Source organism: Magallana gigas, chromosome 5, assembly GCF_963853765.1.
Source record: "Magallana gigas chromosome 5, xbMagGiga1.1, whole genome shotgun sequence".
Classification (NCBI taxonomy): domain Eukaryota; kingdom Metazoa; phylum Mollusca; class Bivalvia; order Ostreida; family Ostreidae; genus Magallana; species Magallana gigas.
Window position 1 is genome coordinate 20,737,124 of NC_088857.1, and position 15,164 is coordinate 20,752,287.

Sequence of the window (15,164 nt, forward strand, 5' to 3'; positions counted from 1 at the left end):
CAAATTGTTGATCAATTTTTCTATCTCATGTGGTCATGGAAGTTATGAAGCTTTATAGCTTTACACACTTACTATGAGCCTTTCAATTATCAGATTATCAATTACCTGATTTAATTTCCTCAGAATATCACTATCTTCTGATAAATAAGATGTGAACAGGTGAAGGAGACTTGCTTTAAGTATGTTTTATTCTCCATTGTAGGTTGAAAATTGATAAACGAAAATGATTATCCCAGTTCGCTGCTTTACTTGCGGAAAAGTTATTGGCAACAAATGGGAAGCATATTTAGGATTATTGCAAGTGGAATACACAGAAGGGTAAGCCTCGATTCTAAAGTTTGAAAGAAGTCTGCTCAAAGTCTGAAATTTTTTATTAATGCATTTAAATAAGATGCGCTTGATTGTCCAAGTTGATAGAGGTATAAATTTAGGGTTGGATACCGGTACACGGTACCAATACCGTACCGAATACTTGCTTTAAAAATACCGGTAAAATACCGTTTCATTTAATACCGGTACTAATAACGGTATTTCTGTATCTTTGAAACCTTTTTATACAATTAAAATGATTTTAAAAAACGATTAGGTAGCTAAATTAACACAGTTTCGTATAAAATCCAGGGGGTTTTTCTCTGGGGAAAAGCATGATGGGTAGGGATTTTCCTGCTATTTTTATGCGGTATACATGAAAATAACATTTTTAAACTCTCAGTTGCATAATATAGTGAATTATCTTTCGAATACATGAAAAAAGTATGTAGAAACATTTTAAAACTTAATTTTGTGAGACTCTAAAATAAAGGGCGGTAACTCCAAAAACATCCCGATTTTACACATGCAGAATTTCATGAATTTTTTAGCGGGTAACATAGCTCTTTAAAAAGCTGGCGAATGTACCCTGAAAATACTATGAAATGATGCCTAAGGACTTGTTCTTGAAAATGTACAGAAATAAAAATGGCTGATTTGGTTGCATTCTGCTTTTAGGGGGAGCCTAAAATGCATGGGTGTACTGCATTTAGAGGCACCCTTTTGTCTATTTTCCGCATGTTTTGAGTGCCAAATAAATTCTAGCATTAAGTTACATGTGCATTATTTTTAAATATTTACAAAATTCACGATTTTATCTTTCTATTGATATATAAATATATATGTAACATATTTTAACAATTTATTTTTATAGGGGTCAGTTTTGCTTGCCCCTCATCTGAAAACGTCCTTATAACGTTACATATAAAACTGTGTTTTGCACCCTTACAGACTCGCTAAAATCGAATTCTCCGCGCATTAAAAGGATAGGCTAATTAACGAAATATGAGCTTTCCCGTTCTTAGTACGATCCTTGATTCGACTGCCAATACTATAATAAGTCAATACATAAATTTAAAAAAAAAAACTAATATACATTTACAATGAGAGTTTTTAATTTTATTCTGACAATAAATGTAAATTAAAAAGACAAAATAGCGCAAAAGTCTTTTTTTTTAATTCCGTTCTATTTTCTGATGTTTCGTCAATTAGTGCGACCAAACAATGGCTGACAACCGGGTAAACGCGCTCGGCTGTTTAGTCTCATTTCAGTAGGAAATCAGATGGTGGTGTTTGCAACAATTGCCAGTTATTTAGCCTGGGAAAAGGGGAAAACACAAGGAACTTTACTAAACATTTGAGAATCAGATTCAGTTTATTTGTCTGTTAATCTTTTATTAAAAGATTGGAGCATAAACATAGTTTGTAAACTCGTATGTTATTGTAAATATATTATATACTATCTTTATAAATTATAACACTGAAAGATCAAAAACACCTTTATTGAAAAAAAATAATTATCATTCTCATTTATTGAGGTCTAGTACCGTATCGTTAAAAATACCGTATCATTTCAAAAATACCGGTATGGTATCGTACCGTTTCATCCTTAACGGTATCCAACCCTAGGTATAATAAGGATGTGTTTTGCGGGCTCATCTCAATTATTCTTTTCCTGCTTATTTTATAAGGTCTTCGTCGCTTTTATCTTTTCATTTCTTTTCCAGTGATGCTTTGGACGCCTTGGGACTAAAGAGATATTGTTGCAGGAGGATGCTATTGTCTCATGTTGACCTCATTGAAAAACTTCTCAACTACGCACCATTAGAAAAGTGATGTACGGTACTAGCTGGCTGGAATGTGAAACACTTGGAGCTTCTTGTGGAAGCCTTTATCTCTTGTGAATATTTTCTCTTTTGGAGGAAAAGAGATAAAAGATATTTTGAAAATGATATGTTTATGTAACAAAACATGGGGCAGTTAATGTTATGAACTGTGTGAATCTCTCACTATCATACGAGATCACTTACTCTTTGTAAATTATGTGTTATAAACGTACATTTTGAATGTAATCATTTTGTCATTGTTCCTACATTAAAAACATTCATCAAGAGTATAGTTATATTGGTTTTTTTTTGTCTGCAATCAACAATTTTAATCCATATAATATACAGGTATATTCATGTAACAAAAATTCGAAATTAAACCAAAACACATGTACATGTATTTAAAGGACTATGTGCGGTATGGTCTCATATCTGCCCCCAATTCTTACAAATTTTTAAATAGTGTCGTATAAAAATCAAATCTCAATAAATCATTGTACAGTGGACGCCTATCACTTTAATCTTGATTTTAACCGGCATTGCTCATTGGCTATTTATCTATGATGTCAAATTTATGACCTTATTCCTGCAAATTTGCAAATGGATGAAAATATTCTCATTTTTGCTTTATTTTTGGATAATTATACACATTATACTAAAAAATGGTACTTGAGCAAGCCTGCGCTCAATGTTTCCCAGTCGAAAAACCTTCGGAAAACACCCATATTTTGCTTCAAAACATCAATTTACCAAAATTAGGCAATCTTCATGACGTCATTTCTACATTATTATGTCACTGTGGTGATAACCTTTTGCACCCTTATTTTTAATATGATTCTAACTATCTTCAACCTTATTTTTAAAGCGCATAAAACTGCACAGTCCTTTTTCATTTCGCAAATGTAACAGTATGGGAGAAATGATGACAGACCAAATAGGGGTTCAAATTTCTGTCTTGTCCATCATCTTATCTCCAATCCCTTTACTTGTATATGTATTGCATGTATAACAATTTTCATATACGTTGATATAATAGTACTGTGGAATCATCGTTTGTGGGAGACCAATGTTCGTGGCTTTTGTGGGTGACCCTTGCCCACGACTTTTCCTCCTCATGAACCTTTGTACAATTTGTTTAATATTCATTAAAATTATCATGATTACACTACCAACAAAATCATGTCCCAGTGAACCAACAAAATTTTGGCTACCCATGAACATTGCCCCCCCCCCCCCCCCCCCCCCAAAATTTAAAATGATTCCACAGTTTTAGGATTCATTGACCTGCTTTAATCATCATTATTGATTTAGTGTCGGCCAAAAATCCATCCAAAGGAGACCAGCAAAAGCTGTCCAGTATACAGAATGGACGAATAATCTTTAACCGATACATCAGGGTCTTATATTTAAATTTTAAAATGTATTGTATGTTATCAGAAAATTGATACTGGTAAATGAATATATAACTGCATCCATTTTGGTCTAAAGAATTTGATCCTTATTCATCTTCAAAATTGAATGACCAATGGATTTTCTATCAGAAAAGTTTTGGAAGAGTTACCGGTAGTAGAGCATATTTTGAATAAGGAGCGATTTCTATTAGTAAGGTTAATATATGTAAAGTGTTATCGAACATGAGGTAGCTTAATGATCAACATATTCTTGTCATGTTCAGATCTAGAGGGTTGATGGGGGTCCTGACCCCCTTTGGAAAATGTAATAAAGTTATAATATTCACATAGTAAATTTACTGAAAAAGGGCTCAGACCCCCCTGGCAAACACATTTATCCCTCAAACCCCCACCCCCTACTACCGGGTACCCCCTCCTCTTTTCAAAAAATTTTCTAGATCAGCACATGCTTGTAAGTATGGAGGCCTTGAATCTGTGTTTAATGTGAATTCATATGCGTTTGGTGCCAGTGCTGGAAAATGATATCTATCTAAGGTATCAGATGTACAATTGACCATAAAATGAGCAAGAGCGTTGCGGGAAAAATAATAAAATCATACAATGGCAAATGATGTATAGCTGCTACAACGTCATCAGCATAAGGGAAAAAGTTAAGGTATTTTGTTAAAAAATTTAGAAGAAAAAAAATCTTGTTTTACTTAACGCATCTTTAATCAAAAAAAGTTTCCATTTTAAAAATCTATTTCAATCTCAATTTCAATTCAATTTACCGAGATCATCCCGGAAAATCCTGAACTCTCAGGCTCAATTGTGCATCCAATAACTTAATAAGTGCTACAATTTTTACATTAAAATGTCTTTTTTCCTGCTACAGTAATGCAAAGAAAGATAACCCAATTGGATAAAAAGTTATTTGGCCTCTGTACCAAAAAAATTTTTCTCTACTCTAGTAAATCACAAAATGCATGAATGTTTTCAATCATATATATATGTAAATGGAATTGCAAGGACAATTTGCTACTATGGGTTTGTGATATATGAGATCAAGTTCTGTTATCAATTTTCAAGGACTGCATGATGTCCTGCTTTCTCTAACTAGGCAATGCCCTTGTTAAGATAATACATGATTCTACACTCCCACTCTTACTATAGCTTGTAGGACAGGGGTTTAATCTCGATATTGTTGGGCAAAGTACACTATCATGACATATAAATCAGAAATCAAAGTTGATTTTCAAATTATTAATAAGTTTATTTAATAACAAAACATTCAATACAATGCTTGCAATGGCGTAAAAATAAATATTATCAAAGTGGATTTTCATGGAGCAAATTTGATGTACATAAAAGGGTAAAATTACATGTGTTATGATATGAAATAATAGCACCGTTTTTTTCATGGATTGCCTTGCAAATTTAAACTCTTCATGCAATATTCAGAGCTTTACAATATTGATAAACAACTTTGTGATTGAATTTGAAAATTAATATGCAAATATCAGAATTTTACTTCATTTGCTGCAAATTGCACAATATAAAATTATTCATGCAAAAAATTTGTAAACACAAATATGTTAAATGTAGATTCGAAAGATACCGTAAAATGCATTTGGTTTACATCATTTAGAAATTGAAAGCACAACTACGAATATTTCATAAAGAGCGATTGCAAAATCAGAAACACAATCTGTAGAAAAGCAAAATGGTATACACAAGACACAGAGATAATTAATCTACAAATGGAAGTATGTCTTTGGTAGGTTGTGGGGACGAAACCATCACAGTACGTGTTTTATGCAAAGTTTTATAAGCATCAGACATGTAGAAAGAAAAGTCTACTGATCAAAATGCCAAAACAAAATGAAAGTTATAGCACTATTAAAAATGTATGCTTTAAAGCTATTAAAGCACAAAAAAAACCCAGAATTATAACAGGTAGACACAAACACAGTTAACATTGTTTACATACAGACATCTTGAAAGTTAAACAGTACACACAAAAAATTGTACAGTACATATATGAAAAAAATCCCACCAACACACATACAGACTGTTCCAAGACAGCCTCACATCCTAAACGCTAGATTGAACACTATTTCTCTGCCTGAGTGAAATACGTAGGAGTCTATCGCAAATGGAGAATTATATATCACAGATTTGGGAAGGGGGAGTGGTAAAAATGGGGTGTATCAACTTCCTGCGTCAACTAGCACATTGATTGATCCACTTGTAAACCTCGGCCAGTCTCTGGTGGAACCACCTCCGTATCAACTTGACGTTATAGTTGGGCAGCACTTTCTTTAGAACTGGATCATGGGCCATGCCATAGTTAAACAAAGAAACATGGGGGTTTTCCTCTTGGAGGAGTCTCTGTATGGCAGTCACTGTGCTTTTCTGGAAGACGCACATTGTTTGCAACATTTGTTTATGAAATGTGAGGAATCTAGCTCCTCCCGACTCCTCATTGTATATCAAGTCATAAGCATCAAGCAGTCCACTCTCATTGTCGATTAACCATAACTTGTTGGTTTTCGTGGACTTGAACAGATTCCGGATCTTCTCTGTGATTATGCTAGGTTTCTTCTCTTCATAAGCTGCATCTTGCATGCTGGCAACCCTGCAATAATTAGCACGTAATAGAAAGTAAACAATATTTCATATACATGTCAAGACTTCAAAGGGGAATAACTCCTCCAGCTCACCCTCCAAAAATATCACAAAGTTAATTACCCCAGGATCTTTTTCTTATCTTTGTAAAGCCCTCAATTTATCTTCAAGTCAACATCACAACTGCCAATTTTCTCACATTTCAAAAGAATGAAAAATAGCAGCAGATTTTTCTATTAGGCTTAGCTCCCTAATATTTCTCACCTGTCATAATTCCCTGTCAGATAGTCGAACAAGAACAGGGTCCCCCACTGCTGTAGTTCTGTTATCTCCTGCAGAGTGGCATTCTTTAGATGGACACCAAGAATGGGCTTGCCACTCTCATATGCTTTCAGAATCCTCTCAGGAATTTTAACATAGGAACTAAAAAAAGAAAAGGTTTCCAAAGGTCATACAAAAAACTATCTGTCTGGGGCTTTAATACCGGCATTTAAAAATATAACAAATGTTCACAAAAACCAAATTCATAAGTGTTACAAATGATGTAATGTGTTGGAAAGATTTTTTTCATTTATCTCCATTATATTTATTCAGCTTTTTTAAATAATACTCTCCTCCCCCTTGAAAAAAAAAAAAGTTTACACCCCCCCCCCCCCCCCAACGAAAAAAATAGTTCTTAAAAAATAATTCTTCTTTTTTAATCACTTCCCACAGGAGATTTCTTAACCACAGTTGAAGCATACTGTATAATATCTACCACAAAACTTCAAAAAGCTTAAAAACTCCAAAGTTTAAATAATCATACCTGAATGAGTCCATGTTGGGGATCCATTGTATGAGCGCCACCAGCTTGTCCTTGCTCCAGTCCAGTGTCTTCAGGTTCTGTGCGGACCACTGACCAGCGCTAGTGGTGGAGAGAACCACGGCGGGGACATTGTCCAACCCCAGCAGGCGGGACAGGTAAAAGGAGAGGGCCTCGCCTGAAACAGGGGAGATAACTTTACATTAATGGCATGGATTCTTTATAATGCGTTTTATCAGAGAACTGTGTGAAACAGTGTACTAGATGGGGGAAAATTTCAATTAATGTGCTTAAAAAACTAATGAACTAGACTGATTTATTAGTCTAGACATAAACTTTTAAAAATAAGAACTCATTTTTCAGAGAGAATGTATCAGCATTAATGTTGTCCTTTCAGGAATTTAGATCTTTAACCAGTACAATGGGCAATTTCTAATGTATAGTTGAGAAATTTCTCGTTGCTTGAGATTATAATGCAGAGCACAAATGTGGTATAAACTCTTTGCGGGAAGCAATAAAACAGCCCGGTATGTAATATATTGTCACTTATAACCCCTTCTGTGAAAACCTGACCTATAGGTCAATGACTTTTCTTCCACCTCTTAGTTCACACATACACACTCATCCCAACAAAAAACCCAGCTTTCCCCTTCATTTGTTGGATAGATGTGTAACTTTAAACACTCTTACCTAGGATGAACCTGACGTCGGAGTCTCTGTATCGGGCACACACGACTCTCTTGTCCCTCAGTACAATGTACGCGTTCTTGGGTCTCCCACACTTGTTCCAGGAAGCCGGTTCTACACTGTGAACCTCTAGGGACTGAATGCTAGCCGTGTAGTTGAACACTTCTTCGTCAGAGAACCCTGAGGAAACATCACAAACAAAATTGGATATGAATTTCTTTAGAACTTGAAATCAATATTTTAACTCATTGTCACATGTTTTAATAGAATGTTTAACAGTAATAAAATTTACATGTTGCTGGATTTCTTATGGTAAAGTTTGAATACATGTAATTCTTAAAACATTTTTTCCAAACATTTATCTATTATTATAGATATTATAGATATATATCTATCATCTATCTATTTATCTTTTATTCATAATATGAAAAGATCAATTAAATTGTTTTCTATATTGTTCACAGACTGCAGATTTTTTAAGCATCACCCTATGTCTGAACAGAATTTAATAACCCATGCCATAGCGCGACTAAATCTCTTTTACCAGTAGCATATTACCATTATTACTGGACAGATATTGGTAATTAGTCTGATATCAATAAACTACACATTTCTACGAATCAGATGTCACTGATCTACTTGCCAGTAGTAGGTAGTTGGAATAGTGCAAAGAGATTGAGCTAAAACTCACAAATTTGTGTATTCGATTTCTTCACATACCCAATGCCCTTTGGTACATAGGAACAAAGGGAACAAAATATCAAGGGATGCAGTTCATTCTTTTTTGATCTGATTCTTTAGAGCCTTTAAAATATGGTTGCACCATTAATCTACGACGGAGATTTATTCATTCTTTCCCTTTTCTGACAACCTAGATCTGTTACTTCAAAACAATCACCAGGGCACAATTTTGCCGGTGTTAGAACTCATAAGTAACGTGCACTTCAGTTGAAATGTTTCCTTCGTCAGAAGTTAACAATAATGCAATAATTCATTTCTCATAACATCAAATATATCACGGAACTGCTTGTACACATGAATGAAAAGACAGCCCGAAAATTTGTTAAACAGACACTGATATTTTGTTATTTTGGAGTGGTGTATCTTAGGGATGTTATCTGGAAATCTTGGGTTACTCCTTGTAATAAACAAATTACCTGCTTGATTTAACCATTACAGTAATAGATTTTTTCTATTAAAGCCGTGTTTCTTTTGGTGCGAACACAGCTGTTTACCCACGTTATTAAATTCTTAGCTATCGGTCGACTGTTAATGCTTGCTGGCAGCACCTCTGATACCTTTCATGTGAAGACGCAGCTTTTCCCCTCTCTTGAAACTTCTCCGGCAAGTAATCAAAGATGAGACCAAAAGCCTCATCAAAATACAAATCAACTGCAGCATGCAATGGAGGGGGGAAAAAAAATCCAATATTTCTTGAATGTCAGAATGTTTCATTAAGTCTCGAGCAAAGATACAGCTTCGTACATGTTTTATAGCCTACATATCAGGCATTCAGGTAATGAAAACAATTTGGAGCAGGCTTTTAATTAAGGTGGTGAAATAATGAAAGAAATCGGAGGATGCTTATCTTAGTCATTCCCTTTGAGGAGTCTATTTTCAAAATGCTTCCTCAAGAGGATCAGAATGATAAATTGAAATTTGCTGGAGTTGATTGCATGCTTTTTTGCCTCCCATCAGTCTGGGTAAATGAAAATGAACAGTATCTGCTACACTGAATAATGTGTTGGGCATGTTCGTAGGCCATTACAAAATACATTTGATACATGATAACTGAATACTGGTACTCTGTGATGTTTGAAAACAAAAGGCCAAAAAAATTTAAATAAAGTGTTTCTTATTCCAACACCATTAAAAGGGTTGGTAGTTCTGAGAAAACATTTGATTTTTGCCTTCAACCCCCATGGCTCCTCATGAAAGATTGCAAATGCACAGAGTGCAGATTTATTGTCTCTTTTATAAATAGTGACATAGGTTGCGGAACTGAAAATGCACTGTATTCATTCATTTTGGCCTGAATATACATGTACAGAGGGTTCCACTGTACTACCAGTAATAAATGCTTTTATAGACATGCAGTTGGTGATATGATAGGCTAAATTAGAATCATAAATCATTGCACCTTGAAATCATTGTTTGCAATACAATCTTTGTTTATAAAAAAAAATTATAAGGAGGGATTGAGGACAGGTCGGGATATAACTACCCCCCCACCCCATATTTTTTTTTTTTTTTTGATATACCGGTATATATCCCAAGGTTAATGCGCATTAACCGTATATGCAAGTACATGTATCAAGAATGAATTATCTGTCCTTATTCTATCAACACATGGAAAAAGTATATTCATGGGGGATGAACTGAAGAGAGGCCAAATTTATTTGCAACATGCAGGTTTACTATGTGTAACTTAAAATTGTTACTTAGTAAACAAAAATTACATTCAAATACAGTACTACAATAATTCCAACTTTCAAGTCCTTGAAAAATGCAATGAGAAAATTACAAAAGAAACCCAGAGAGAGAGAGAGAGTAAGAGAAAGAGAGAGAGAGAATGAGAGAGAGAGAGAGAGAGAGAGAGAGAGAGAGAGAGAGAGAGAGAGAGAGAGAGAGAGCTGATTATACAAGATAGTGAAACAAGACTGTTTACATAAGATAAGATTTTGCCTGAAATTGCTTAATAACCTATCGGTTTTACACTAGAAAATTACTGTTACAAAAACTGCAAGTCTTCTGTAAACAATTTCACACTTTTTAAACCTATATAAACAGATGGAATGAGTTTTCTCATCTGTTTTAATTTATCAGCGACAGAATCATACAGATCTACACATGCTCAGCGAATGTTGAAGCCCAGAGTCAATGAATCTGATCGCCTGAGATGATTGCATGTAAAACCGGCAAAGAAACCTGTTCACCTCCGACCTTTCACCAAGCTTCACAGAGCAAAGGCAATACCTATCGTTTACCTGGGCAACTACAGGCCCTTATCTCTTCATACCTGTCACAAATGTGTTTTATTGTCAGTTTAAATGATTCGGTTTTTTATAATTTAATATTTGATCATTTAACATTTAGATCGTTATCAGTGTCTGAATTCAAATAAAAGCCCCAGTTCACCGAGTTCTCCATTCTCAAATAACAGGGGGTATCGTCTTACTGCCTCGAAAAATCTCCGCTCTGGCGTAAAAATCAAACATTGGACCCTGTCTTCATATTCAATACATGCGTGTTGAAAATACTTCATTTTTCTCTATAAAGAGCCTCATTACAAAAATCATGAAAGTAATATGCATATCTATTATTCAAAAATGCATATTTTTATAGTTTTTGTGGGGTTGCTGGATGCAGTATTGTCAAATTCACTTTGAATGACAATGGTGATTTCCTAAAATGTGCAGTGTCACCAAGAGTTCTTCCATGAAAAATATAGTTTGTAAAATATGATTTAAAAATTCTTCATTAAAAGTTATAAATTTCAGATAGATTTACTTAAATAAGTAAGTTATTCCCCCCAAAATATAAAATTGAAATTACTTTTCAGTAATGAATTCAAGATATCACTTTGTTATGTTTAAATATAACAAAAAACTAGAACTGTCCTAATGGGACTAATACCCCCGCTAGGCTAATTTCAAATGGGACAAATAATTGAATTGAATAATAATTAAGGTTTGGAACACATAAAAAAAAAAATTCAAGAATTGTAAAAAAAAAAAAAATAGTTAACAAAGAAAAATCAAAATTGTCAGAATTTCACTGTAAATACATATCTATAACAGTAATACATTTACAAATGTATGTATTTGATGATATATTTTCTTAATTTAATTGATTTAAAGAAAAACCAACAAAATGACAAAAACCCCTCCCTTTGCAGTGAATAGAAATACCGGTAGCCAAGCAATGCTCTTCTGTTGATAAAACTTTCAATATCTTTCTTATAAGAGTCTTGACAGATGCAATTAGTTGTTTCAAATTTTCCTCACTTTCTCCTATGGCACAATTGAACTCCATATCAGAAAATTGATCCCATAGGACTATGATTTTCTTTGATGAGCTTGTTAAATTTAATAAACTCCCAAAACATTACCATAATTACCATACTATGTAAAAATATGTAAAAAAGAAAATTTAATATTACTAACAATTTTAAATTGCCAAAACACTACAATCATATCAGTAATTTTGAATTTCATTTAAATTAATGCCCAATAGGGTCACTTCATCAAATTACTTGACAAATAAATTTAAAAAACCTCTAAAAATAGTTTAACTTCTTTATTAATAATTATATTATTTATTTCCTTATAATGATAGACCTTTTGGTTTACATGAAACAGTTTTAAAATAGCCCCAAAACCATCACCCATTTTACAGATTATCAATTTCCCCTAAACACATGCTCCATCTGAACCATGGCTCAGATAATGGCTCCCTTGGGACAAATGAATTCAGCCACACTTGTCTTTGATGTTCTCATTAGCTCCTAAGAATTTATCATTGACAAACAAAAACTTTGCATTGTCAGTTGATAGAATACTTAAAAAAAATAATTTTTTTTTTATTAATTAAGACATAAAGACAAAAAACTCCATCTGGATGTATTTATATAAATATATTTTAGAGTGTTTTCTATTAATTAATTAATAAAATCTGTAAGGATTACCTCCCTTACTTTTCAACATTAGTGTACAATATATAGAATAAGGAAAATGAAAAATGTCATAAAATCATTAAATCTTGTCTGATCTTAAAAAAAATTGCAGGTGCACATCTTCAGATGGTGTTCAACATATGTACAAATTTTCAAACTGTTCCATGCAGTAATAAAAAATTCTATAGGGGGGACAAAGTTGCGTCTACAGACAGACGGACAGACGGACAGACGGACAGACGGACGGACGGACAGACGGACAGACGGACAGACGGACAGACGGACAGGGTGAAACCAATATACCCCCCTAAACTTCGTTTGCGGGGGTATAAAAATATTCTAATGGGTAAAGGGAGGGGTTATTGATTGGTTCTTTGTCTTCAAAAATGATAAAATTTTGAAGAACACATTTAAAAGTAAAAATGAAATTTCAATACATCTTGATACAATATCAAAGATGCAAAACATGCGTACACAAGCCCCCACCACACATTGGGTTTACTGATAGACAAGATTAATTGGATCTCCCTAACATTTCTGACTTTTCCATATTTATCAGACAGAATGAGATTTCAGCTTTTGATAACATTAATCTTTCAGAAAGATATCAATATTTTTCTTGCTTTATTACCTTTGGGCACCATTTTCTCTACATATGGACTCCAGAAGATTCCCTCTGAAACAGCCAGTTTGGGGGAGAATTCTATCACTCCAGCCTGCGCCATTACTTTCTCCTCCGCCATTTGTTTTCCATTAGGAACTTCTTGGAAGCGTAAAGGAGGTTTTGCAAATATCAACTTGGACATGTTTTGGAAGTCGTAAGGTTCGAAGACTTTCTGAACTTTAGACTGAGAATGAATATCCAGGTTATCACCCTTCCATTCATCAACTGTGTCATCAATGTCATCATCATCACCATCATCACCTTCCTCTTCTCCTTTCCCTCCTCCATTTGAGTACTCTTCATCGCTATCATCTGCACCGATATTAAGATCTTCATTTTCTGGAATGTTGTTATGAGAGGTGAAAACAAACTTTCTATGAGAACCATATTCTAAATTCACATTGTCATGATCACTTTTATCAACTGCTGCTTGCGGTTTCCTGATTCCCTGTGCAATATATAATTCAGGGTCCTGCAGAACAAATCTATTTTCATTCTGTTTTTTTGCCGTCTTCTCCGAGAAGTTCAATTCGTGAGCCAGTAAATTTAATATGCACAGGAAACCCATTGTCATCAGCGACAATGTCACAATCAAAATCCGCCATGATCTTCGGCGCACTTTCAGAACCATGGCTACAACATTTCCTTTGGTCTCATCCAAACTCGAACATTGTTCACCAAAAAGAAAAAGAAAGAAGAAGAATATCAAATCACTATGACATCAAGATCCATATTTCCACCTAATTGTGGCAGAATTTTCTTTTCGTGTTCGCGCAATCCAATAATGGGGCCTCACTGAAAATGGCAGCGAAACATCTCCATGGTATCAGATGATTCTCCATTTGTAGCGATTAGGAATTGTTCCTTCTGTGGTTTCTCTGGAGACGCGTCAAATCTGCCAATAAAGGAAAAGCAACACTACAGTCTGGGACTACACTCGAATAAATCACATCTTACAATTGGTCAACTTTCATCAATAATTACCACAATTGATTTTTTTCTCCCTCCCAGCAGCGAAACTTAATAGAACTCTATGTATTACTATTTTTTCTTTCTTTTTTTGGTGCTATTCTTCCAGGCAAAAGGTTTATTTTAAAGCAAAAATACAGCACCTTTCTCACTGACACTAAACACGCATTTCAAAAACCAGGGGGATGAAAACAGAATGTTTACTCTAAGGCACTGAATTTTAAAATCACACAAGTTTTCTTTGAGATCTGTTGACATAGGTATCAGATTCACAATGGATATTTGTCAAAGATTGTTTGACTTGTCCTCATGGCAAAGCTTTGATAGGTTGAAAAAACCATAGGTGTTTCTCCCCACAACAAAAGTTCCTCACAACAATGTCTTTGATGTGTTAAAAATTCAGTAATTACCATGATTACATATGTTTACTGAAAAATCGGACAAAAAAAGAATGCAGTGAGTGTTTGGGAAAAAAATCGAAAAAATTCTGCAACTGTGTTGATACTTTCTGAACACCATGAATAATTTATCTCAAACTTTGCATTTGATATTTTCCCAATAATTAAAGAACAAGCAACTGCTATCAATTACACAATTATTGGTTCCCTGTAATTTGCTCCAACATATTGACATCGGGATAAAAATTGCCTTGTCAAATAATTACTACTCAACTCTATGTATGATCAGTAGTGTTTGATAAAACCACATTGCATGACTTTACAATAAAACTAATCAAATGCTATCAAAACTTCCTCCATTATTGATGGACTCTTTCCCCATTGAGAATAACATTTTTTTTAAACAATAAATTAAAACCATGTGAGACACAGAGAGAGAGAGGGAGCAAAAAAGAAATGGAGAGAGAGAGAGAGAGAGAGAGAGAGAGAGAGAGAGAGAGAGAGAGAGAGCACATTTTTTAAATAGTTTAAAACATTCAAGAGAATTTTAAACCATAAAAAAGAGTTAGAGATAAAGAAAGGGAGAAAGAAAGAGGGAAAAGGAGAGAAAGCAATGAATATATAATGACAATACCTTCAAGTGCAAATTAAAGTTTCCATGACAACAAATGCACCATGCGATTCCTTGTTAATTTCAATTCCCTGACTGTCTCCTGGATCCATCAGCCTCCCCTTCCGATCAGCTGGGAAGACACTTCGAACGATGCGTAATTACCCCAGAAGCAGTCTGGAAGAATGCAAGACAAAAATGACAA

At 34.2% G+C, this 15,164-nt stretch overlaps 1 protein-coding gene and 1 long non-coding RNA gene across 3 annotated transcripts; one reads left to right on the plus strand and one right to left on the minus strand.

The window, feature by feature from the left end:
- Positions 1-202: 202 nt before the first annotated feature.
- On the plus strand, positions 203-2,422 carry LOC105337392 (uncharacterized). Its single transcript, XR_901623.4, has 2 exons — positions 203-318; positions 2,037-2,422. It is a non-coding gene; the product is annotated as an uncharacterized lncRNA (long non-coding RNA).
- A 2,356-nt stretch (positions 2,423-4,778) lies between these two features.
- On the minus strand, positions 4,779-15,164 carry LOC105337449 (four-jointed box protein 1). 2 transcript variants are annotated; one of them, XM_034476532.2, is made up of 6 exons: positions 14,984-15,164; positions 12,950-13,877; positions 7,647-7,823; positions 6,960-7,134; positions 6,419-6,577; positions 4,779-6,164 (listed from the first exon to the last, which is right to left on the minus strand). In XM_034476532.2, exons 2-6 carry the CDS (start codon positions 13,611-13,613, stop codon positions 5,750-5,752), a joined length of 1,590 nt encoding a protein of 529 aa, XP_034332423.2. In that variant the 5' UTR covers positions 13,614-13,877; positions 14,984-15,164; the 3' UTR covers positions 4,779-5,749. The 2 variants fall into 2 exon arrangements, with proteins under 2 accessions (XP_034332423.2, XP_034332437.2); XM_034476546.2 differs by lacking the exon at positions 14,984-15,164 and adding an exon at positions 13,967-14,150.